This window comes from Hibiscus syriacus, unplaced genomic scaffold, assembly GCF_006381635.1.
Source record: "Hibiscus syriacus cultivar Baekdansim isolate YM2019G1 unplaced genomic scaffold, ASM638163v2 tig00111792_pilon, whole genome shotgun sequence".
In the NCBI taxonomy this organism is placed as follows: Eukaryota; Viridiplantae; Streptophyta; class Magnoliopsida; order Malvales; family Malvaceae; genus Hibiscus; species Hibiscus syriacus.
Genome location: NW_024063179.1, coordinates 5,473 through 32,500, shown reverse-complemented (window position 1 = coordinate 32,500; position 27,028 = coordinate 5,473). Strand labels below are relative to the sequence as shown.

The following is a 27,028-nucleotide window of genomic DNA, read 5'->3' as shown; positions in this document are numbered from 1 at the left end:
TTGTGATCGTACCATGATGAAAACATGAAATAAGGAAAAAGAAATAAAGCTTGGAGCTTGGTCGGCGATGGAAGTTGTCGGCGCAAGAAAGGAAACAAAGAATATGAGATAAGAAAAAGTTAAAGGAAAAGTGAAAAGGAAAAAAAGATAAAAACAAAAGTGAGATTTTGTGGGGGAAATATTAAATACTAAGGTGGGGCTGGGCGGGAAGAAAACAAAAAGTAAAAGTAAATTTTTTTTAATCCTAAGTAAAAATGAAAAGTGAAAAAGTTTCCCTCTTTTTACTATTTAAGTTTTTGCCGCCCAAATTTTCACAAGCTTCCACCATACACTTCACGTGCTAGCCATGTGGAATATCCCTTGCAACAAAAATAAAATAAAAATAATTAATTAAAAAGAAGAAATACTAAAATAATGGCAAAATAAAAATTATTTATGCACGGGAGTAAATTTAAAATGTTATGGCATCCTCAAAATGTTGGGCCAGTATCGGCATCATGCAAGAGAAGCGTCGACTTGTCACGCAATGTTGGGACCCCCTGGTAAGCCTTTAGGCGCTGGCCATTGACTTTAAAGATGGAACCATCGTCCATGTTCTTGATATCAACAGCTACGTACGAGTAAACATGGTGGACTTCGAATGGTCCCGACCACCGTGGCAATACTTTCTGGCCCACATGAAAATGTCGTGGCAACCGCATTTTGTCATGTCACTTCTTAGTCTTTTCCTTATAGAGCTTGATAATTTCATATGATTGCGCTTGAAACTCTTCCATTTTGTTCAGATCGAGCACTCGTTTCTCCCCAGTGAGTTGCGTGTCGAAGTTTAGCTTCTTTATCGCCTAGTATGCTTTGTGTTCTAGCTCACCTGGTAGGTGGCAGGCTTTTCCATATACCATCTTGAAGGGCGACATTCCCAGAGGTGTTTTGAATGTCATCATGTAGGTCCATAGTGCTTCATCGAGTTTTGGGGCCCAGTCTTTCCTTCGAGGGTTCACCATCTTCTCTAAAATCTACTTGATCTCACGGTTGGACACTTCAGCTTGCCTGTTAGTTTGTGGGTGATATACCGTGGCAATTTTATGTCGCACTCCGTATTTCTGTAATGCCTTGGCAATTAGCTTGTTATCAAAGTGGGTGCCTTCGTCGCTGATAATGGCCCGTGGTACTCCAAATTGAGTGAAAATGTTCTTGTGAATAAACTTGAGCACCGTCTTCGAGTCATTCCTCAGTGTGACGATCACTTCAACCCACTTAGACACATAGTCCACCGCAAGCAAGAAGTATAAATCTCCAAAGGAATATGGGAATGGTCCCATGAAATCAATGTCCCAAACATCAAAGAGCTCTATCTCCAAAATATTTTGCAGCGGCATTTCGTGTAGTCTGGAAATGTTTCCGGTGCGTTGGCATTTATCGCACGCCTTGCAAAATTTGTGGGCATCCTTAAATAGTGATGGCCAATAAAAGCATGATTGGAGGACCTTTGCAGTAGTCATGCACCTCCAAAATGCCCTCCACAGGGTGTTGTGTGACAATGGTGTAAGATATCCTATTGCTCTTCTTCAGGGACACACCGTCGAATCATTTGATCGGCACATTGCTTGAATAAGTATGGCTCATCCCAAAAATAGAACTTGGCATCATGCAGAAACTTCTTTTTGCCCTGGCTATTTATTTCATAAGGAAAAACACCACTAACGAGAAAATTAACAAGGTCAGCGTACCACGGAATTACCGTGGCATATAAAATTTTCTCGTCAGGGAATTCTTCTTTGATATCAAAAATGTCATGACATTCTGAAATGTTTTCTATCCTAGATAAATGATTTGCAACTTGGTTCTCAGTACCTTTCCTATCAATGACCTCTAAGTCGAATTCTTAGAGTAGTAATATCCACCTAATAAGTCTAGACTTGGCATCTTTCTTGTTCACTAAGTATTTTATAGCTGAGTGATCAGTGTGAACTATGACTTTGGTGCCTATCAAGTATGGCCTAAACTTGTCAAATGCAAATACCACGGCAAGTAATTCTTTCTCAAATGGTGGTATAATTCAATTGTTCCTCATTTAAGGTATGGCTAGCATAATATATAAGATGAAAGATTTTACCTCTACGCTTCACAAGCACATCTCCCACGACAAAATCACTCTTATCACACATTAATTCGAATGGTGTCATCCAGTCTGGGGGAACTACGATCGGTGTAGAGATAAGTCTCTTCTTCAGCTCTTTGAATGCACTTTGGCATTTCTGATCGAACACGAACGGTTAGTTCTGCTGCAGCAGGGTGCACAAGGGCTTGGATATTGTGGAGAAGTCCTTGATGAATCGTCTATAAAATCCAGCATGGCCAAGGAAACTCCGAATGCCCTTGACAAAAATTGGTGGCGGTAGCTTCTCGATCACCTCGATCTTGGCCTTGTCTACTTCAATGCCCTTTACAGAAATTTTGTGGCCTAGAACAATGCCTTCGGTTACCATGAAGTGGCATTTTTCCCAGTTCAACACAAGATCAGCCTCCTCACATCGCTTCAGTACCTTTGTCAAATTGCTTAGGCATTTTTGAAAGTCATCTCCGGAAACAAAAAAATCGTCCATGAAAATTTCCAGAAAATCCTCAACCATGTCTGAGAATATGGCTTGCATGCAGCGCTGAAAAGTTGACGGGACATTACAGAGTCCAAAAGGCATTCTTCGAAAAGCATAAGTGCCATAGGGACACGTGAATGTTGTATTCTCTTGGTCCTCTAGTGCAATGGAAATTTGATTATACCCCGAGTATCCATCCAAGAAACAATAATATGTCTTGCCAGCAAGTCGATCCATCATTTGATCGATGAACGGAAAGGGTAAATAATCCTTCTTGGTGGCCTTGTTAAGCTTGCGGTAGTCCATGCAGATTCGCCACCCGGTGACTGTACGTGTAGGTAACAACTCGTTGTGTTCACTTGTCACCATGGTCGGGCCTCCCTTCTTCAGCACACATTGGACGGGACTGACCATATCAAAGAGAGCTGCCGACATTGGACGGGACTGTGCGTTGAGGGACGACCGAGGAGTGCTCTAGTAGACACTAGGAACTGATTTGCTCATGTCAAAGAGAGCTGTCGACATTCTTGATCTCCAAGTGAATAAAGAAAATGGGACGATCAACACCGTCAACTCCAAACTAGTGTTCATTATTGGAGTGGCAATGATGGTAAAATTGCAGATTGGTTAATGGATAGGTATTAAAGATTTCAAGGTAATCCCATTGGATGACTTTGACTTTGTTATTGGGTTGAGTTTTCTTGAGCGGATTTCAAACTCTTATCTTTCCCCACTAAGACACCATACATATATATGATCCAAATTGTTGATGTGAGGTGCCAACATATCAAGAAAAAGGGTAAGGAACCAAGGCACTGATGGTTATCCAGGTGAATGAGGATGTTTCAAATTAGGTGAACATCAAGGAATGGACGAAGGGACCCGAGCTCTTGAAGGACATAGAGAAACCACCAATAGGTAAGATGGTAGAGGCATCGAACTTCAAGGTGTAAGAGCCTATACAATAAGGGGAACCAAACTTCAAGGGAGAAATGTCGATGCATGGTGCTTCAGACTCCAAGGAGAAATGAGGGTTGTTGCATTTTTTGGTGAATGCAACCGAAAGGGACAATGTATATCTCGAACACAACTCTTGTGTTGTTAAGTCTAATTTTCCATCTTCAAAGAGTCTAGGTATAAGAGGACCTAACCACAAAATGGAAGCAATCAAAGGTTGGAAGGGATTGGGAGAGTCATCCAAGACTTTGCCAAAGGATCAAGGCGGTTCGTTCGGAAGCAAGTGTAGAGGGTAGGAAGAAGTTCCTATAATCGAGGTGTAAGCAATGAGACAAAAGAGTACAAGGTTACAAGGCGGTAAAAGCCAAGACAAGCAGTCCATATGGGGGGATCGCAACAAGCCAAGGGACCGTAACAAGCCAAGGCACCAGGAAGGAACCGAGATGGGCAAGTCCAAGTACATTCCAATAGTGCGACGAGGGCATCGCTAGGTTCGGTGGGGGAGAATGTCATGCCCCTATAGATTAGGCCCAAGAAATGTGGGCTTGAGACCGAGACAGAGGTTCTCAAGAAGGTGTTAGGCTTGACTAATCCATCAAACTTTTCCCAAAATGTGGAAAGTGCAAAAGGGCACGAGCCTATTCACACTAACCATACAAACAAGGAAAGTGTACCTTATCAGATTGTGTCCACATAGCCAACGCATATATGGCAAGAGACAACAAATCAGAAGAAATTGTGGGGGAATCTTACCATATCAAGTGTGATCAGCCATCCAAGGAAAGAATAAGACTAATTGATGATGAGATGGTTTGGGTGTTTTCCTTAAATAGGGGATTTGATTATTTGGTAATTGATAGAGTTTACTTAGATACAAATATTTGTAATTAATATGACTCAACTTAGCTATTGATCTAGATTGATCTTAGCCGTCAATTGTAAGAGGATTCAACTATAAATAGAGGCCTCCCCCACCTCATTTGTACTCACTTCACTTTTCATTTCATTTGGTGGAATACAAAGAACATTCACCCAACTCTCTCCCGTGTTTGTGTGAGCTATCTCCTTCCCAAGTTATTTTGTGCTTCCTAGTTGTACTAAGCCTTCTAGCTTAATGTTTTTAGGTTGACTTAGGTGCCAAATGCCCAAGAATTGTTTCGAAGCATTTAAGGTTGACGTTCCTGAGTTTAAGGCTCCAAGGGCATGATAATATACTTAATCGCGGAGTCCATATCAACAAAGCCTTTTTAGCTTACCCTATGACTCGTGACACAGACAACAACAATCCTTCCCTTAGACTCAGACTTCACATTCCATAGAAAATGAAAGCAACACTCTTAACACTTGACACCAGTGCAATAAAAACAATCAGGGAGCAAACTCGAATACTCACGCCATATTACTACTTGCAGCAATCTGACTCAATGATAAAAACCTTTCTCCGCCTACCTAGAAAACGCACAAACCTGACAAGTTTCGAGTATGACAGTGAATTCTACACCTATAACCTCGATACTTCCAAGATCACGAGAGAGATAAGGGTCCCTCCAATATGGTCTCTGAGAGTTCCACTGATGTCGGCGATACCCACAATACCTCTCACCGCTACAACTAGATTGAGCTTAAGGTTAATAATTCCATCACTATTACTTTTCCCACTCTGATAATGCTTCATAGCAGTTTCTCACCAAATTAGCACCAACACAAATCCAAAAAAAACTGATATCAATCTTACACTTCCCAAAGTTACAAAGCTGCCTGTCTCCATATTGGACTTACGCTTATTAATTTTTCACTATTGATTTTCCCATGGTATTTCTTCATAACAATATCTCAGTAATTTAACACCAACACAAATCCAAAAAAAACTGATAACAATCCTACCGTACCCAAAGTTGATGCTCGAATCCAAAACTCCTGAACAAAGCTACATGTCTCCACATAAAGGATTGAAAATGTAGAACCAAACCTGCAATCCCTTCCCCAAACTCGACAACACGAAACCAATCCGAAATCAAAATTTAATACCGACGCTCATCCACTTAACCAAACAACACTACTTAACTCCCACCATAAGAGAACTCTGAGCAAAAACGGCAATGCGCTAATAAAAAGCTTTACCGGTCAACCTCCTAGTTCTTCCTAAGCGAAACTTGAGAGGAAATCCAAAAGAATAATCGTGCCGACCATCTCCTTATAAAACCTGAGAGATCACATTAATCCCGAATTTCAGACCTCAACCTCGGCTCCGCATCGAGTTCAAAGAGTAAATGATCGCTCTAAACTCCCCACTTATTATAGGACTCCCTTTCCCATAGAAAATAGCTCTTCAACTCAGCATCACCTAGGATTCTACCGACCAACACAACCTGCAGATTAATTAGTGAAATAAATGAAAGCAGTAGGGCAATTACGGAAGTCCACCAACGATGGATAAAATTTTGGCCATTTATTTTTGCACCAGAAACATGGCAGTGACTATTAACTGATCTTCATTCCACAACCTACTATTAAACACATCTTCATTCCTCGTGAGCCAAATCGACCAAACTATCCCGAAAAACACCAACAGCCACGGCGCCTTACCGTTCTTACCTACAGATTGCTCTGCCTACTGGAAAAGCATAGTCCTTAAATCCCCTAGAATAACCAGATTAAGACTCCACAATTTACACCACTTCAACCAAACTTTCCATACTATGTTGCAATGCCAAAACAGTTGAGAAACATACTCAGATTCCTCCTTGCAGAAACAACATAGACGAGAATCAATTTTCACGCCCCTTTTCACTAATTTCATCTTCACTGGAATTCTTCCAAGGATAACCCTCCAAACGAAGGCATGAACCTTCAGAGGGGCGAGATCGGCCCAAACCCATTTCCATACCCTATCTTTCTCTCCAACCATATTCATCATATAATTGCAGAATTTGATAGGTTTTTACAAACAATCTGAACTACCCGACCAGCAAAGAGTGTCCCTCACACCAAATTTCGAAATTGCTCCAAACTTTTTCTCGTTTTCTTGATAGCGACCATATGTATCCTCGAGAAAGCCTGTTTCAAAGACCCTACTTCAGTCCAATGATCTTACTAAAATTCGATCTGCCTACCATCTACTTTGCACTCCAAGTTTTGAGTAAAAGCATCGTCTTCCTTTGATAACTGATGAATTATATTTTTTTCAAACCCATGAACCATTTCTGATCGAGGGGTATTTTGGGATCATAGACTGAGCATCTAAACCATATTTTTCAATAGCCACTCTCCTCCACAAGTTAGTCGATTCTCTGCTGAAACTCTAAACCCACTTATTCAACAGCGATTGATTCCTAATGCGCATGTCCATTACTCCCAATCCACCTCTCTCCTTATATTTGCATACATGATCCCATTTAATCCAATGAATTGATCTCTGTAATCCATCGCCCCATAAGAAAGATGCTATAATTTTATCCAATTTACATGCGACGGTGGTTGGCAATTGAAATAGAGACATATAATAAACCGGAAGATTGGACAACGTCGATTTTATCAATGTGAGTCTACCGCTGAACGAAAGTAATTTCCCTTTCCACCCCTCAAATCTGGCCTTAAATCTTTCCACAACAAGGATCCCACAGAGCAATAGAATTTCTTGGTGGAGCAAGGGATAAACCAAGATACACCGAAGGAAGCTTATCCCACCCGCATTTCACACACTCTGCCCTGGTCGATACACACAAGTCATCAACGTTTATACCATACAACATGGATTTACTCATACTTAGATTAAGACCTGCTGCCAATTCGAATATTTGAAGTATCCCTTTAGTGTGCAAGATCGTCTCCTCCTTAGCCTCCAAAAACATTATGAGGTCGTTCGCTAATTGCAAATGAGAGATATGCATGCCCCCATAGCCCACCGGAACACCTTTAATCCATCCAAATAATGTTGTTTTCCTGATCATACTACTTAACATGTTATTAATATTCTCAATGATAACACATGCATAATTTCAACATTATTTTCCACTAACAATACATTTGCAACAATATTGGTTAAGTATTTTTAAGGGTAAACTACGCATATAACAATTAAACTATCAGTTTTAGTCTGTTTAGTACTTAAACTTTCAGTTTTTTTTTTCAAAATCATTCCTAACATTTAGTTTTTGTTTCATTTTAGTATCATATCATTAAAAACTTAACACGTTTAATTCCTAAACTATCAATTTTGGTCCGTTTTAAGAACCTAAACATTTAATTTTTTTTTCAAATCTTAATGTTAAATTTCGAACTAGGGTACTAAAATAAAACAAAAACTAAACTTTAGATATGGTTTTGAAAAGATTGAACGTTTAGACACTAACACAAACAAAAACTGATAGTTTAAGTACTAAATACATAATTTATCCTATTTTTAATTGCTACATACGTATATACAATGACATGATTAAAAAATGAGGTATGTACTCTCAATTTTTCTTGATACGATACGATGATAATTTAAGGTTATGCACGTTTAAATACTAAATAAGTAACATATTACCTCTTAAAAATTAAATTTAAATACTTAATAAATTCTTAATTTTAAAATTTCAATAATTTAACTTTTCTTGGTAATCAATTTTGACTCCAACCGAGTTTAATAGTTTCGAAGAAGTTGATAATTAATTAGTGCTTGACGCGTGTTGCAAAGGACTAGAATATTAGGTTTTTATTTCTTACTTCAAAATTTTCAATTTTTTTACTACAAGTTTAGTTAGTGTATTATAGATGTATTTTCGAGTTAGATTGTGGTTTAAATTAAGATCAATTTAATATTTATATTCGAGATTCATTTATAAAATCAGATGAATAATTTTTTCAAAACCCAATTTTATCCTATCAAATTAAATTAAAATATATTAATTTCAAGTTAAATTAAATTAATATAATCTTTTAACTGATTGAAATTATCATTCATCAATATAATTTAATACAAGGAGTATAATTTACTGGAGAGGGAGATAGTAAAGGGAGACATACGGCACCAATGTTTCCAGTTGCAGCTGTTGCCATTTCATGAAAAACAGATAATTTTTTTTAAAACGAGTCCTTTGCATGCGTGTTTTTGCTTATAAAATCAAAGCGAATGTGCGTATTCGGGAACCATCGGCGATTCCATCTCTCTCGACAACTCATAAACCCCAAAACCGGAAAGCTTCAGTCCGCCATACCAAAGCTTAACTTCTAAAAAGAAAATTCTCCCTTTTGTTCTTTCGGATGCTTTCCTTTGAAACGGCGGCGTACCAGCGCTGCTTCACCTGTTTTCGCTGATCCAATCAACTTGGTCTCGTTGAATCAGACGACCCTTGTTATCCCAATCTTTGTTTACTTTTACTCTTTTTTTATAGTTTCAGCTTTGATAAACCATTTCGTCTCCGTTTTTTAAATGGTGGGTGGATCAAAATCCGGTAATAATTAATGATCATTCAGTTTCGATTTTTTTGGTTTGTTTTTGTTCTTCCAAAAAAATCGAAACCTTGCTGTTAAAACTGTTGTTTTTCCTCTTGATAGTTTCAGTTTGCTTTTAAATATCGGAAAGGGGTTTATAACATTAATACCCGCAGCTTTGGATCTAACAGAGACTCAAACAAACTCTTTGTTTTGTTTCAAAGTTATCTACCACCCAAACCTTTGTTTGAGGACAGATTCATATTTGTTACTGGGATTCTGTTCTGCTTCTCTTCTAGATTCTTGAGTGTCGGTCCAAGTTTCTAAAGTTAGAATGGCAATATAAATAACACTTCTTCACCCATTTTGAGACGGCACATGCATGTGCACAAGCTTCAACTTGTTTAATTTTGAAGCATAAATATTTATATATTTTTGCTTTGCATGCTATTTCCTTGCAGTTTTTTAGGGTATTAGAAACGCGCTTATTGTATGAAGACATTTCAATCATGGAATGCACTGGTCAAGAAAGAAATGCTTTGTTTGAGGGGTATGTTCTTTCTTTTACTTTAAGCTTGAAGGCCTTGGGGGATAGAAATTTCAGTAGCATTTGATTTTTAAAGTTTCTAATTCTCTGATGCTGTTGCAGGGAAACTGTGGGTTTAAAATGAGTCAGCTTCGATTTATGGGAGTTATTTGTACAGTTATGTTGTTCATTTTGTATAGAACCACAAATTATCAATACCTTAAGACAGAGGTATTTCAACTCCTATTTTTGTCTAGATTTCAATGGTTTTGATTTACATTTAGGACATAAATAGATTTTTTATTCCTCGCATTGTAGTGGTCAGTTGGCCTCTTTTGTTACCTTTTAGCTCACTAGTTTCGTATTGGCGAATGGTTTATTTAAGCTTTTGCACCTTCTTAGGGTTTGCTACAGATGTGTTCTAATCTCTTTTAAATTCTTTTTTCTTATTGTCAGATGGAAACGAAATTTCACCCATTTGAAACAGTAAAGGTAAACGACACATTGTCGTTGCTTGGCATATGTTTGAGAATAAGTTGATTAAGCCCTTGCATTATATGCTGTTTAGGATTCATTTCCTTCATTTTCATTGTTTCCTTGGGCCTTGGCTCACGTGTCTCTGTTACCAGTCCAGGAAACTATTATGTATGTTTGTGCGTTGGATGTCCCTAGGATCATCGATTGCATCATGGGAAATTAAGAGGTTTGCCTCGTGGCATTATGCAAGGTTGTTCAGATTTGGAACTAAGGCCTCTATGGTCAAGCAATTCACAGTCAAGGGTGAGACTCTAATCTGTTTGTATGCTAGCATGAATTTATGCATACAGCCCACTTTGTTGTTTTTCCTCTTTAAATGGAAACAGTAACAAATGGCTATCTCATTGCAGGTTAGTGTTATGACAAACAAGAACTTGCAAGCAATGCCAGTTGGTATCAAGCAAAAATATAATGTTGATGATGTTGTGAAAAAGGTAGTGTATATTGTCCTGTTGGTTTTCAAATTTGATGAACTGCACATTCATTTCCTAATTTTGTTGAATTCAGTTTCTTGCAGCGAATTTTTCCATTATTTTGTTTCATTATGATGGCAATGTGGATGGATGGCGGGATCTTGGTTGGTGTGAGAAAGCAATTCACATTGTAGCTGATAACCAAACGAAGTGGTAAGGCTCACTGCAGGTTAAAGGATTCTTTGTTCTATAATGTGTATTGGTGGATGTGTATGTTCATATTGAAATTTGATGGAACTTCCTGAATGAATTGCCAAAATGGTCTGCACTTTTTGCTACTTCAGTATAACATTTCTTAGGTTTACAATTTCGTTTTGATCGGAACATCAAATAAGCTTTGTGATATCTTCCCTCTTTCAGGTGGTTTGCAAAGCGCTTTCTGCATCCTGATATCGTGTCTATTTATGACTACATATTTCTTTGGGATGAAGATTTGGGAGTCGAGTACTTCGACCCTGTAAGGTAAATGGCTTTGACTACATATCTTCTGTCTGGTTTTATCATTGAGACAGTGTTAGGTTAAACTTTCACTTGGTCACTTTGTGAGGCTTTTGTTTGTTGTTTAATGACAGTAGCATACTTCTATTTAGGGTAAAACTTGAGCATTTTGATTAATTGGCTAGTCTTCCTTTCCCAGGTACCTAAGAATTGTGAAGTCTGAAGGTTTAGAGATTTCTCAGCCAGCTTTAGACCCAAATTCAACTGAAATACACCACAGAATCACGATACGCGCAAGAAAGAAAAGGTTTCATAGGTAAACAAAATGGTCTATGACTATTCACAGAAAGCTTGCATATTGTTGCTTGTATAATACCTGCATGAAACGTTTCGACTGTTGCAGGAGAGTCTATGACCTCAGAGGTAAAACAAAGTGTTCAAATGTTAGCGAGGGGCCACCATGCACTGGGTGAGTTACTTTATCATCATATTCTTTGGTAAAATCGTCTGACTGTCGAGTAGAATAGATTGAGGATGAATATATTGATGAAATTCTCGAAGAATATGTAGTTCCATTATCTGGTTAATCATCTCTATACTAATTTTAGTCATTCATAATACCTTTGTAGATTTGTGGAGGGAATGGCTCCTGTGTTTTCTAGATCTGCCTGGTATTGTGCATGGCATCTCATACAGGTAAATTTGCATGTTGTCCTCGTCTAAATCAAAATAAAATGTTAACACCGTTGATTCTTTCTTTCATTTTCTCATTTAGCCTCTTCTTTTTGCCCTTTTTTTCCATTACAGAATGATCTTGTACATGGATGGGGAGTAGATATGAAACTTGGGTATTGCGCACAGGTAAGATTCACTCGATGCTATTTTTCGAATGCTTAGTTAACCATTTTAATTCCTCTTTCTGCATACAGCTTAGAAATATAATATTCATTATCATTATATATGTTTTCACTCAGGGTGATCGCTCAAAGAAGGTCGGCGTGGTTGATAGCGAGTACATTGTTCACAAGGGTATACAAAGGTTGGGGGGTAGTGGCCATCCCACAATGAGGACAACCGTAAAGGTTCTGCTTTAACTCCTCCCCTTCTCGTAATTGCCTGTTGGATTAATCCAGCCATCGTGCTGCACTAGATTTATTATAAATATAATCCATTTGGTCTCTTAATGCATTTTCCCACTGATGCACGGGGCTTCAAGTTTCGATCTACGAACTGAGGTACAGCAGCTCTGTTCACGAGACATTCCCTTGTTTTAGTTCCTCCGGCAAAGAGAAATTTGGCTTCTACTATACATAATGATAATAAGTGGCTTTAGTGCTTAGGCAACACACCTCTTGGTTGGCACATGAACATCGATAATTCTCGATATTTCGATGTTCATTGCTTTTTACGTGTAAGCTAAAGATGAGCGAATATGATGCCCAAAAGAAAAGAGATGCAACATGGCCTTGTGGGACATGGTTTTATTTAGGTTCTTCCATAAATGACTTCTGATAAGATCACTGTTGCAGATTTGGAGGCAGTCGACTTGGGAGCATAAGGTGTTTAAAGAACGATGGAATCAAGCTGCGGAGGAAGGCAAGGGTTGGGTGGATCCATTTCTAAAGCATCGTAGGCGCAGCAGACAAGAAAACCGACAAGACGACTAGGTTTTTTAGCTCTTGGTCCGATGATGGATACATATATGTTGGCTGGGGGGGTCTTACTTGCAACATACAGGTACAGTTGAAGTTCATCCTTTACTTTGCATCTTTACTGGTTCATAGAGTAATTTGTTGGATGATATTCGATTATTTCATTATTTGAATCATTTTTTCTTACAATTTCATTCATGGCGGATAACTTCCAACTCTCGGATTTTATAAACATGAACAAATAAAGATGACAAATTAGCTAAGCATCTTGTCTTGAAATAATCAATGTACAAAGATAAAAATGATTATAAACTGGAAGAGTTCCAGCTAGCATCAACAGCTCCGATGATTGTTTCATGTAGTTTAGCTCCACAACAAGCAATTATACCTCGATCAGACCTTCCAAGAGCGTACCTCTCGAAAAGTCCAGTCAGATCCTCCTGCATCAGTTACCACACCACCAGCCTCCTCTATGATAATCACACCAGCTGCATGATCCCATATCTTTTCCTTGTACCCCGTCCCCGCAAACTTCATAAATATCTCGGCATCGCCTTGAGCTATCGCTGCGTATTTCACCATACTGTATACGCTCGGTGGTTCATTCCTGCATTTGAAAACAGAATCATTACTTGTTTTGTCACACAGCTGATGCATGTCATTCTTTGAACGCAGTGGTTCCATCATGTATGTGTATGTGTACGTACCTAAGGCCGACACTTTGAGCTAATCCAGCGGTGAAGGAGTGGCTTGAGTTCGACTTCTCAACTGGTTCACAGAAAGTAGCCAATGCCGGATTATCAACAGAGGATACTCGAACCGGTATTGCAGTGTGTGGCCATGACTGTGGCTTATTCTTCCTGTGTAAAGGTTGCATCCAAGCCTCGCCTCTACCTCTCCTTGCATACATAACACACCCTTTATCCCATGATTAAGATTTTGTTGGGGTCAATTTAGATATAATTCTATGATAGCGGTGGCGATAACTTAGCCATTCCTTCTTCATCGGATAGTTCGGACAACCTAAAACACCAAGCACGACTTCTCCATCCTCTATTAATGCTAAAGCCACGGCGTATTGATCGCCACGAACAAACCCCAATGTACCGTCAACTGGGTCTAGAGCCCAAAACCTTCCGGTGGGGCCTCCCGTTGAATTGCATTGACTGATGGCTTCGAGAACATCGGAACTACTAAGCGGCGTTTCAGGACCCTTGAGTCCGAAATGAGGCACCCCGGCTAGACAGTTATTGACTGTTTTCACTACGGTAGCTAACAATGCTGACGAATCAGGTTCGGAGAGCCTTCGAACATCTTCTTCGGCAAGAATAGACACGTTCCTAAACCCGAAGGATTCGGATAGTATCCAGCTTACGGTTGCTTGAAACTCCAGTCTGGTTGACACAGTGTAACCAAGGTGATTAGATTGAGTAGAATGCTGTGAGTAGTACCAGAGAACCACTCACATGAAACATGGAACTTAATTCACTATGGATCATATTTCGGATACAAGTGTCAAATACGAATATTTCAAGAAAAGGGAAGAATTCGAATAAAACAAGCCATAGATATCTAATCCCTTTTCAAGATTCCTAATTTAAAGCGCCAACAGATTGTGTTAAAAGATTAAAACAACATTTTGAACCACCAAATATACAGAAGAATCAGGGATTATCTCAAGAACGATACCAAATTAAAAAAAATGGATAAAATTACCTGCCACAGTGACAGGAGAATTATCATCCTTGGAATGAACTGGACTGCTGGTTTTCAAAATCAAACTCTCCTGAACTTTCTGACACAGTGAGCATGCCATCTGGACAGCCCCGACAGCAACATCCAATTCCTTGGAATATCTGTCTGGTCCTGGAGATGTAAGAACCAAATTCCTCTCATCTTCCATTACCGAAGAAGAAAGACAAGGGTAGTTTAGGTTTAATTTTAGCTGAGAAACAATGGGGAAGCGCCTCTTTTGGTTGATTTTCTTCATACTCCATGGGAACAGAGTTTCGACATAGGTTGCTGCTGGTAATTTCTTGGTGCTGGTTATCCTGGTTTGTCCCAGAATATTAGGGGCTCTGAAAACCAGGGAATTTAGAGCCATAATGATTAGAGACACTCACCTCTCTCCCACTTTGTGGAGTCTATATATATATAATGGAAGAAAAGGAAGAGAAATTGTAAAGTTGCTGAAACTGTTGATTAATTTAATGAGATATGCAGCATGAGAAAATTGACCGCAGACCCTAGTTTTCTTTGAAGCTGAAGGCAGCGGTGGATATGGTGGCTATAGTTATACCTTTCTTTCCCCCCTGCTTTTGGTATTAAACTAGGAAGTGTCCTACTTCAGCTAAAAGTATAGATGCAAAACTTGTAATCCACATAAAGCTCTTGCCATTTTGGCTTTCTTTCACGAGAATATGAGTATGGACCTTAAATTATCTATCTTTATAAAAAAAAAATAGGCAGATCAAGTTGTGTCAAATTAAAGTACAATGATTAAATTGCAAACCTGAGCATAGCACATAGATCAAAATCAGTAATTTGACTAATTTTAATAATATTGTTGTAGATATTTGTAACATGTTCATTTATGAATGTTCAAATTACAAAGTACAAATGAATGGCGATTAACTTTGTACATAAATACATGCATGCATAAAGTTATTCTGACTTAAGTCAAATAGTTTGGGTAGTTCTACCGTACGATAGCCTTAATACAAGGCTAAGGAAATGCGCTATCAGTTTTGTTATTATTTTTTTAACAAAACCCGTAAAAAATCACCTAAAACATTAATGTTTTTTAACATTTTCGGTAAAGTGTCCAATAATAACAAAACTGATAGCGATTTACCGGATATGTTAACAAAACCGGTATAAATAATGTTTCCGGTAATTTTTTACCAATTTTGTTAAAATAATAATAACAAAATCAATAACACATTTCTTTAGCCGTATATTAAGGTTGTCGCACGTGAGTTTCCGTTTGAGATTAAAAGCAATAAGTCTGTCTTTTACTGTTTTCTGGTCCTCCTGCATCAATTCAAATTGTTACAAAAACTTCTTCAGATCCACCAAAGATCTTGTTCAAGATCATGGCTAATCTAACTCCTCCTTGAGCAATCCTTTTCATTACAATAGGCATCCTTGAATCAAAGTATTCCTCTATAAACCATCAAGAAACAAGAACACAATATTAATGGTGTATTTACGCCTTTAGATATGGGTCTAATTATGCTCACAGCCCTTATATACTCCGCTTAATATTGAAATCTTGTTTCTCTAGTTTTAATTCCAAAAAATTCGATCCTATTAGGTTCGATATGACCACATGTAATCGACTTATTGACCAATTAATTCGAATTAGTTACTGCAAATGTCCATTACAAGATTAACTCTTCCAATTAAGTTTTTTCTATTCATAATATCATGATTCTATTCTAGACGTTATTTAATGTATTTAATGTCTCGTCCAGTTGGACAAACTACTAGTTGGTTGGTCCTATTATTTTGTGTTAATCAACGCTGAACACTTGAAGGACAAGAGAGAGCCATGGCCCCAAAAAAGTATTTTAAAAATAATATATGTACATAATATATATATATATATATATTAAATTCTTAAGTTTACCCTCTCAAAAATATATATAATAAGTTACTAAATTTGATTATCTCTTAAATATGCATATTATTTTAGAATTTAAAAACCACTTAAATATCATTTATTAAAAAAAATTAACATCCATTTTTTATATTATTGTATTATTTTAAAAGAATGAATTTTTTCCTTTATTACATTTGACTTAAAGATACAAAAACATTCTTTGTAGTTCACTTGTTTGGTTTTTTTTTTTTTGAATTGTTCATCTTCTTTGAGTTGAGGAATTCAATCAAGTTATTTAAAAATAAACTTTTAATTTCATTTCAGTTGAAGGAGATTTTTTTAATTCTTTTAATTCAATTTATATTATATCTTTATTTTAAATATCTATATTTATTAGGTAGGTTCATGAATTTTCATCTCTAAAAATAAAAATTAGACACAATTCTAGATATTATTATTGTCGATTTATTATATCTCTTTAAACTTTTTATATAAATGAATAAAGTTTAAGGATTTATAAAATTTTCTTTTATTAATATGATATTTTGATATATAATTTACATTAATAAAAATATTAAAATATTTTAATTAATGTATATAAAATGGCCCCTCACAAAATAATGTTGAGTTTGGCAACCTTTTTTATTCCCTTATTTAGCCTTCCAGGCGTACAGTATTGGCTTTATGAGTATTTGTTTTTATTCCACACAATGCTTCATTATTAAATAAAAGTGTAGAGGGACTAAATTTCAAATATTCCAAATAAGTTAGAACTGAGAGCGTAATTAGACCTTAAGAAACTGTGAAAAATGGTATCTGTTTTCGATGCTTTACGCAATAAAACACGTACCTGCCAGTGTTTGTCCAGAGTTCACGCCTTTGTAACCCCATTTGCAAGCTATGTTTATACTCTCTGTAGCATACCTACAAGTATGAAAACCGCAACTTCGATTAAAATCTGAACAAATAATCAAATATGTTATTCGGACTCTTCATTTTTCTTAAATCAATGGCGTTAAATATATACGAGTTCCAGTAAAATAGAAAAAACATATTTTTTTTTAATTCACTGGATTGGTTTATAGTTGTTCTAAAGAGGGTTGAGGCTTACATGTTCAAGCATGGAAGAAGATCATCACATTGTTCCCATGATGCAACATCATCATACCAAATTCCCTGTATGAAAGTAACAAGTATGATTAATATACGATTTGGTTCTTAATTTTTTTTCAGTGTTCAGTTTGATACCTAAACTTGTTTTATTCAAGTAGATATGTTCAATTTGATAGCTAAACATTTTTTGATCCATTTAAGTATTTACCCTTAACTATATGCAAATATAAGCTAGAATTAGGAGTAAATATGTATAAAAAATGAACTTACATCAGTGAAATTCCCTACTAAGTCTTCTTGAAGGTTATCCAAGTTCGTTTCATAGTAATGTGCAAGAGCTGTAAGAATGATCTCCCTGTCCCACACCTATGCATTGTTGAAATTCACCAATGTGGGTTAATCAATTACTCTTAGTTAAGCATAAGTTCAGTTTAACCGGAAAATACTCACATGATGCAGATTCGATTTGTGCCGAAACCACCGCAAGGCGATGGTGTTCCCTCCTTCATCGCTCGTAAATCCGACGTGCATCGGCTGATGGATATCTCCCATGAAGTGTGACAAGAACAGCAAGGCTTCTGTCATGTTATCTGCAGAGAAACAAAGAGACACATTTGGTATCGGGTTGATACATATTACGAAGAATGATGATCATGGAGTAATAAGGTTTTGTTGCGGCGTCGGTCCAAAGATCCCTCCCTGAAGTGCACAATCTGTGAGGTGAAGTTTTGGATTGCACCGGCAACACACATGTCCTTTACACCATGCTGATCATGGCAGTACCCTAAAACAAATGACAAATTTCGCATTACTTGTATGCAGTTCAGTATGATCGAAAGGATTGCTACGCTTTCTGCTTACTTGAATATTGATACGAGCAAGAATCGTCCGGTGTATCGATGAAGTGAAGCGGACTTGTCCATCGATACTTATACCAATGCCGGATTTGGTCCGGCCATACACAGAGGGACGAAAGGTCTCCGTTGGCATAGTCTGGCAGTAAATTTTCAACAGCTGCTGCAGCCTCTGGCTCTAATAGACCCTATTGCAAATGAGAAGTAAATTGTATGTGCTTTTAGCCAAGGGTTATGTTATAATCCGACCTGACTCGACTCATTGGACTGTGTCGTGTAAACGTAGTCTGAAGTTGTCTTTTTTTGTCATCCTCAAGTACATCTCTAAAGGTTCAATCTCATATCGTATTATGTTTTCACGACATGGTCCCACGAGTCAAGTCGGGTTGAACGGTGATCGGTCAATCTAGTAAACGAAAGCAAAAACGAAAGGAACAATGGAACAAACAGTACCTGAGCAATCCGACACGTCAAAATGTGACCTTCTTTGCTCCAACCATGGGTTCCGGGCACTAAAGCCAGAGCCACCGACAAAACAACCCCAAACGAAGACAGCCTCCACGACACGACCATTCTCGATGTCTTTCTTGTTTTATCAGTCTCAACAACAAAGAAACTGGCACCATAACTACGAGTTCATCATATATAAATAATGCAAACAGTAGGTGATCATTGAGTGTAAGTTTGCATTTCCACAGTTTCACGTTACCCAAAAGGTTGACCTCAAAGGGCATAGAAAGCATATTCTGATATATATGCGAGTTATCAATAAGATAAACCCGAAGTTAGTTGACTATAATTTTCTTGTCTTCAAAGGTAATAATTAATAAGATAAACCTAAGTTTCATGTGTGTTTTAAGGTTGTGAGTCCACGTGTCCGACTATATTTAGAGTAGAGTTAGATCAGATCTTTATGTGGATGTCAAAGACTCAAAAAATATAAAAGATTGATTCTTTTATATAAAAGACTCGAAATATTATCTAACATTAAACTCTTTATCATTCGATCTAATATATATCGGTAAGTTAATTTTATAAATAATATATATAAGAGAAAATAACCTCAGTGACCAAAAATCTCATATAATATACGATTTTAACCAACTTTTTCCGGATTTGCCAAAATGACCAACAAAATCGCAATGCGATCGCTAATTCGCAACGCGATCTCCATTATCGCAAATTCGCGTTGCATTTTCGCAATGCGATAGTTGAAAATCGCGTTGCGATGGTCTACAGTATCGTTGCGATTTTTCCCAATTCGCAATGCGAATAAGTAAATCGCAACGCGAATTGGGAAATTCGCAATGCGAATAAGTAAATCGCAACGCGAATTGGGAAAATCGCAATGCGATACTGACTATCGCAATGCGATAATAAAAAATCGCAACGAGATACTTACTTTCGCAACGCGATACTGACTTTCGCAACGCGATAATACATAATCGCAATGCGATTTTCAAAGCGCCATTAGTATCCTGGCCAAGCATTTTATTTTTAAATTCCAAACATGAATATAAATATATTGGAACACTGAACTGTCCACAGTATATCCCGTAATCGCAACTCATAACCTAAAACCTAAAATCACAACTCAGTCCCATCTCCATCTCTCACTCTCACCCATCTCCGACGAATCCGTCCCCATCTCCGGCGAAATCCGTCTATCTAAATCTCTCAGAGCCACCCTCACAATCAGAAATGGAAAATCAACCAAATCAACCAACGAGGGTTAGTTTTTTTAATTATTTTCTTTTTGAAAATTTTGCATTATTATTAGGTTTTTCATATTGAAATTGATGATAGGTTTACTGGTAATTTCAATAATAGATTAACCATTTCACTTAGATTGCTTATTAAATCAACCAAGAATCGCAACGCGAAATGCAAATCGCAACGCGATTTTAGTTTCGCGTTGCGATTCTCTCGTTGCGATAGTCATTTTCGTGTTGCGATTTTCATTTCAGAAACTATTCTTCTTCTGCAAATTGAAACTTGAATGAATTGCATTACTTCAACCAAAAAACAAAGACAAATACGAAATTCACAGTGTTGCATATTTAAGTTTGAAGAATAAACTACTACTATTTATGTTTATTATTGTTTTTGGTATATCTTCACAGTGTAGTTTTTGGTATATCTAATTTAGTATGTTTATTGTTTTTGTAGAACTTTTATTCGGCTCAATTGACCTTGAGAAATAAAGTCAGCCTGGCCAAAACAATTGCGTCGAAGCTTTCACCTGCACAAAGAAAAATGTTTGAGGATACATGCTTCGGGCCATGGCTGAAAGTACAACATCCCGGTGGAGATGCGATGTTGACACACCTGTTTCTTCAAACCATGACTAGAGATCTACCAGAGACTATACAACGTCGTGATGAAGAGATATGGTTTGATTTTCCACCGGCGTATACGTGTTTTGGGCGGGAGGAGTTTTGCTTAATCACCGGTCTACGCTTCGGACACGATGATGTAGGTCGGTACACTAGACACATTACCCGCCCATCATGGCTATCCCGGGTTTTTCCTGAGCTGGAGAGGCCGAGTCTACACGTAGAAGACCTGACAAGATTTTTGAATAATAAAGATGGTTTTACTCGGATGTATGACGTCGACGTTGTCCGAGTATGCCTTCTAATTCTTTTGCATGCCGGCTTTTTAGGCAGAGAGGCCAGACAACCTATTCCAAATGATCTAATCAAATTGGTAGAAGACCTAAATGCGTGGAACCTGTTTCCGTGGGGCTCGTATTTATGGAAAGCTACATGGAATAAGTTATCGTCTGCCTTGGATGATCGAAAAAGTTTGCATGGCGATGGTTCCAAATACACTTTGACAGGCTTTATTTGGGCCTTTAAGGTAAGAATTTTTATATAATGTTTCCAAAATTATAAGTAATTATTTAACAATTACTAATGTTTGTTATTATATTGTTTGTAGATTTGGATATTTGAGGCCTTTCCCGCCATGAAGACATATGCAATAAAAACTTCAAATAATATTCCCAGGGCTATTTCCTGGAAGAGGAAACGAACCTTGCAATGGGAAGATTTACTACGGTATACGACAATAAATAATGTAAGTTAACATAAATACTACCATATGTTTATAAACAAGTTATTACTAGTACACATTTAACTTTGTTTAAGCTTTTATATTGTTAGGAGGCCAACACTCCTCTACAGAGGCTGACACCCACGGAAGCTGAGCTTGCCACTGATTGGTGGCAAGCTAGTAAGCATTTTTTTGATGGAACGGTTGATGAGCAGCCTCCACTTCGGGAGCCATCACCTCGCCCAGAGCTATCACCTCACCTAGAGCCATCATCTGATCGACCCGGCTATACACCTCCACAACGACAGCCATCACCTATTCTTTCACATCATCGAGCCTCTTCTCCACCATCACCGCAAGATAGGCGACCGGCAAAGATGTCACGACGTTTATCTCCCTGTTCTCCACCTCCACCTCAACGGGATGAGTTAGGGGAGTTACGTGATGAGGTCAATGCCTTGCGTGAGGAGGTCGGTACTTTACACAAAGACGATGGTGCATGGCGTGTTGAGGTGTCTACATTACGCGGTGAGGTAGCCGCTCTACGTGAGATGGTAGCATCGTTGCAGAATGAGGTTCATACTCTACGCAACGAGGTAAGTTTAAGATTTTTCATACTCGTAATTCATTCGGTTGCTGCCAATCTGTTTTTGTTAGTATTTGTTTTTGGTTTTGTTTTTGTCTTTTGGTTGAAGTAATGCAATCCATTCAAGTTTCAATTTGCAGAAGAAGAATAGTTTACTTTCGCAACACGAAAATGACTATCGCAACGCGGAAATGGCTATCGCAATGCGAAATGAAAATCGCAACGACAAAATCGCAACGCGAAATGAAAATCGCAATGCGATTTGTGTTTCGCGTTGCGATTTTGTCGTTGCGATTTCATTTCGCGTTGCGATTTTGTCGTTGCGATTTTCATTTTCGCATTGCGATAGCCATTTCCGCGTTGCGATAGTCATTTCGCGTTGCGATTTTAAGTTTCGTGTTGCGAAAGTAAACTATTCTTCTTCTGGAATGTTTATATATGTTGTCCTTTTAAATGTTTATATAAGTGCTTACTTCTGGAATGTTATCTGAGCATTTTGTGAACTATGATAGAATAATGATTTGGGTGAATACAATGCTAGTTTGAAACATATTTGTCTTTGTTAATATCATGTCTGTTTATTTACTGATTTATGTATTAATTTTTTTTAGCGGCCCGATAAGGTGGATGCTTTACGTCGGGTTTTCCTTGCACGACGGAGTTCACGCATCAGACGGCGTGGACGTGCTATTACGTCTCCGTTCACCCCAATGGTGCGAAGACTCCGCAAGAAGAAGCCCGACTCACCGGTCATCCCTCAAGAGTCCCCTCCAATCGTTCAAGAGGCCCCTATTCTCCCTCAAGATTCCCCCCCCCCCACCGTTCAAGAGGCCACTGTCATCGTTGAAGAGGTCCCTCCCACCATTCCAGAGCCCGATTCACATGGGGTAATATATCGAAGTATTGAGAAACCCCCACCGGTTCCGGACATGATGGATGAGAGTTGGCTCTCGTATGAGTTACCGGCTAGTACCCTTCCGGTATCTGAAGTGGAGAGGAGACAACTACCGGAAACAATTGTGGATAATACCCTTTGGGCTAAGACCGCAGTTGATTTTTATCTACATGAGCGGAGCTAAGGGTGTTACACTGACATCAGCAAACTCAACGATGAAATGTTTTTGTTGCTTGATCGGTCTTGGTGGGGTGTGCTATTAGGGGTTGAAGACAGTGGCTATTTAGATGGGGAGGTAAGACTATATTTGTCTTATATATGATTTTGATTAATTTGTTTAAAAATTAATGTAATTCACTAATATATGTATTTTTTTGTAAAACAGCATATCGATGCATGGGTGTTACGTCTACTAATAATAAGGAAGCTTAGGAAAAATAAAAAAAATTCGCTATATACAATAATGCCGACGGCTTTTCACGCAGTTCACTTGAAGAATCAACGAGATGAATCATTTTGTTGGGCAATGGACAAGCTAAACTTTATCCTGCATGGTGGGAGGTCGATAAGGTTAGTGTTAATTTTTTAAATTTTTTAAAGGTGTTAATAATAAGTGCGCAAATAAATGAATTATTACTTATGATCGCAGGTGTTTATCCCTGTTTTGGAACGTCGTCACTGGCTTCTCGTCCAACTTCAGCTCCCATCCCTGAAGATAATAGTGTATGACAGCATGATCAATTACATATCTCTGTCTGATTTGAGAGATATTTTCAAGGGATGGAGCTCTCATTTGGCTAAATTCTTGGATGGGATTAAGTATTGGAGTCATTCTGGACACAAGAAGCCAAAGAAGTTCAATGTCACAGTTGTCAGAGACGAGACCGCGCCACAGCAATCGCCGGGAGCCAGAGGGGATTGTGGTCCTCTCGTATGCCTTTTCTTGGCGCGTTTGACGACGGGAAGCACAGAGTTTTTACCTCCCACCGATAGAGATAGAGCTGCAGTAGGCTTGTGGTTTCGGCATTATATGTCTAGAGCAATATATTCGAGATGCTGCCTACCTGCATCCGCGTTATGAAAGTGTCCATTGTTAATTGGTAAGCCAAATGCAAGTTTTGTTAACATATATACTCCTTTTGGTTTGAAAATGTTTGGTTAAGTACCTAGAATTCAATAATTTGCTGTTTGTAGGTTTTAGATGTGTAGGAAGTCTTGTTTGAGCAAATGTTTGGTTTCTGCAGGTTAATCCTTAAGTGAGCTGCGTGAAATGGATGTACGGGTCACAAAGTTGTTGATTCATTGATTCAATAATTGATGAAGAAATAAGAATTATTATTATTTTTGATTGTTTAATTGATTTGTAAAAGATGATTTGTAAATGTTGATTTGTTTAATTGATGTACATAATTTGTGTTGAAATGTAATAGTTGATTTGTTGATTTTCAATCTGCTTTATGTTGAAGGCAAAACAGACTATCGCAACGCGAAATGGCTATCGCAACGAGAAAATCACAATGCGAAATGAAATCACAATGCGAACTGAAAATCGCAACGAGAAAATCGCAATGCGATTTTCATTTCGCGTTGCGATATTCTCGTTGCGATAACCATTTTCGCGTTGCGATAGCCATTTTCACGTTGCGATAGTCAAATGAATGTCTAATAAGTGATGACAACTGAACAGATCATAGCAATGTTCAAACTCAAGTTACTAATAATAATTGTTAAAAGTTTATGCATGTTAATCCTCGTTGCCTTTTTCATTTCGCATTGCGATTCTATCGTTGCGATTTGCAGTTCACATTGCGATGGTCAAATGATTGCCTTTCGCAACGCGATTCTGACTTTCGCAACGAGATAATACAGAATCGCAATGCGAGTTTCAAAGTTCGCAACAGGTTTTAGTTTCGCAAGCCAAATTTTTTTGTGTATGTATATATACGCAGCAGCAACAACTCATAACCTAAATCCCTAAATCGTAACTCATTCCATCTCCATCTATCACTCTCTCCGGCGACATCCGTTCCAATATCCAACGACATCCTTCCCTATCCGGCAACAGGTCTTAGTTTCGCATCTCGTTTGTTTAGTTACAACCATGAAATCATCTAATGTGATCATGTTTGGATAGATTGTGTTTTGGAGGGTCATGGAGAATTTTCATGGTGTTTTACAATATATGCCTTTACCCATGAATCTTCAACTAAAACTGTCATTAAAGAAGTTAACTTATGAAACCCTAATGTTACGTGTTTCAAAAAAATTGAATTTAGAGCCCCTAAGTGGATTTAGGCTATCTTATCAGAGAAATGGTAAAGTTTATTTGTTAACAGACAATGAAGATGTTGAACGATTTATTGCTTACATTAATGTTTCAAGTGATGATGTTACATTGTATGTTGTTGAACCTAGAAGTAGTATTGTTGGGTCAGTAGCGGGTAGTAATCAACTAAGTGGGTCTCAAAACCCACAGCCTTTCTCTAATCCAAATCCAAATCAACTTTCAGCACCAAATTCCGGTTTTCGTATTGACCAATTAGACGATGATGAGCCAAGAGAAAAAATTGTGAGTACTAGTCAGTATTCGAAATTTGATCTTGGTCAATACCCGGACTTTGATATTGGTCAATACACAAATTTTGATGATGTTTCAGAAGAAGAAACAGACCCTGCGTGTAATGATTTTGATATTGGTCAATACCCGAATTTTGATGATGAAACACCCGTTGTCGAGGAAGATGTTGTTGATGATAATGAGGAGGAAGTTACGACTGTGAATGAACATGTTGAACATCCATTCTGTAATTCATATAATCCTGAAGAAGAAAAAGAAGAAGAAAAAGTCCCCGAAGAAAAGAAAATGCCATGGGAGTATAACTGGATTATGTCAGAATTACTTCAGTTACCGGAAGAAGAGTTGGCAAAGAAAGCAGTTGATTGTTACACAAAAGTTATTCGTATCAAGAAGATGATTGTTTTGATACAAAGGAAGACTTGAAGATAGCTTTGTATACGAAATGTGTGGAAGATGGCTATCAACTAAAAGTTAACAAATCAAGCAAAGATCGTTTCGAAACAAGGTGTACGATTGACAAAAACTGTACGTGGCGTATGATTGCAAAGAGGATAAAAGATTGCGCAATGTTTCAAGTTAGGACCTTTATTGATAAACATACATGTTCAAGAACCCAAGTTTTTCCTCACCATAGACAGGCAAACAAAAAAGTGTTGGATGGTTTTCTGGCTGAGTTAATGTTTTTGAATGGCAGAGTATATCGGGGACATGAAATTATGACTGACATGAATGCTCGGTTCAAGATTAGTATATCATATTCTCAAGCTTGGAGAGCCAAATGTTATTTCTTGGAATTGTTGAGGGGGTCGCCAGAAGCATCGTTTGCCCAACTGCCGGCTTATTGTCATAATTTAAAGCTGAAAAATCCTGGGTCGGTAACTCATATCAAAACAGATAGAGATGGACGCTTTGAGTTGCTGTTTATCGCCATTGGTGCTGCGGTTAGTAAATCAATATAATTCTGTTGACTCATTTCTGTTAGTTACATGCATTTAAAATTTAAATGATTATATTTCTTGTGTATATTATTTTGTAGATTCGTTCGTTTATTACTTGCATGCGCCCAGTTATTATAGTTGACGGAGCACATTTGAAAGGTCGATACCTTGGAGTAAACTTATTAGCAGTAGCCATGGATGCTAACAATGGGATATTGCCAATAGCTTACGGGGTTGGCAAATCTGAAACCTCTGATTCATGGACATGGTTTATGGGCATCTTAGGGATTGCATAGGTCCTATTAGCAATCTGACAATCATATCCGATAGGGCAAAATCAATTGACAACGCTGTTAGAAGGTGTTTCCCAGATGCTTTTCATGGACTTTGTGGTGTTCATTTGTATAGAAATCTAAAATCAAGGTCTGCTGGTATAAAAAAGCACAAATGGACATACTGGAAGGCTGTAAAGGCTTATCGGGAAGTGGATTTCAATAAGCATATAAACTGTTTAAGACGTGTTTTGCCTCAGTGTGCTCAAACACTAGAAGATGTCGGGTTTGAAAGATGGTCAAGAGTACATCAACTTGGAGCAAGATATGGTTTCATGACGTCTAATAGTGCAGAATCAATTAACGCTCTAAGTCGTCATTCCCGGAAATTACCCATTACTATGTTAATAGAGTTTTTTCGAGCCTCTATTCAACAGTGGTACTACAAGAAAAGAAACCATGCAGGTATTATTTCTTTGAATTTACAGGAACATGGATATATTTTACTAAGTATATTTATTTAAATTTACAGGAAC

The 27,028-nt window shown here is 37.8% G+C and overlaps 2 protein-coding genes and 1 pseudogene across 4 annotated transcripts; 1 reads left to right on the top strand and 2 right to left on the bottom strand.

Moving 5' to 3' along the window:
- The first annotated feature begins 9,591 nt into the window (after nt 1-9,591).
- Nucleotides 9,592-12,674, top strand: LOC120170791. Of its 3 annotated transcripts, XM_039178655.1 has the most exons (13): nt 9,592-9,726; nt 9,952-9,987; nt 10,168-10,275; nt 10,383-10,466; nt 10,540-10,658; nt 10,866-10,967; nt 11,143-11,259; nt 11,347-11,412; nt 11,573-11,639; nt 11,751-11,804; nt 11,918-12,025; nt 12,143-12,178; nt 12,473-12,674. In XM_039178655.1, the coding sequence occupies exons 1-13, from the start codon at nt 9,607-9,609 to the stop codon at nt 12,608-12,610; spliced, it is 1,155 nt and encodes a 384-aa protein (XP_039034586.1). In that variant the 5' UTR covers nt 9,592-9,606; the 3' UTR covers nt 12,611-12,674. The 3 variants fall into 3 exon arrangements, with proteins under 3 accessions (XP_039034586.1, XP_039034588.1, XP_039034587.1); XM_039178657.1 differs by lacking the exon at nt 12,143-12,178 and having other exon boundaries at nt 11,918-12,019; nt 12,473-12,673; XM_039178656.1 differs by lacking the exon at nt 12,143-12,178 and having other exon boundaries at nt 12,473-12,673.
- Nucleotides 12,675-12,892: 218 nt separating this feature from the next.
- On the bottom strand, nt 12,893-14,731 carry LOC120170790 (annotated as a pseudogene).
- A 412-nt stretch (nt 14,732-15,143) lies between these two features.
- Nucleotides 15,144-18,754, bottom strand: LOC120170792 (endonuclease 1-like). Its single transcript, XM_039178659.1, has 9 exons — nt 18,620-18,754; nt 18,174-18,354; nt 17,989-18,096; nt 17,763-17,902; nt 17,583-17,678; nt 17,311-17,375; nt 17,050-17,123; nt 15,647-15,760; nt 15,144-15,267 (listed from the first exon to the last, which is right to left on the bottom strand). The coding sequence occupies exons 1-9, from the start codon at nt 18,737-18,739 to the stop codon at nt 15,260-15,262; spliced, it is 906 nt and encodes a 301-aa protein (XP_039034590.1). The 5' UTR covers nt 18,740-18,754; the 3' UTR covers nt 15,144-15,259.
- Nucleotides 18,755-27,028: the final 8,274 nt, after the last annotated feature.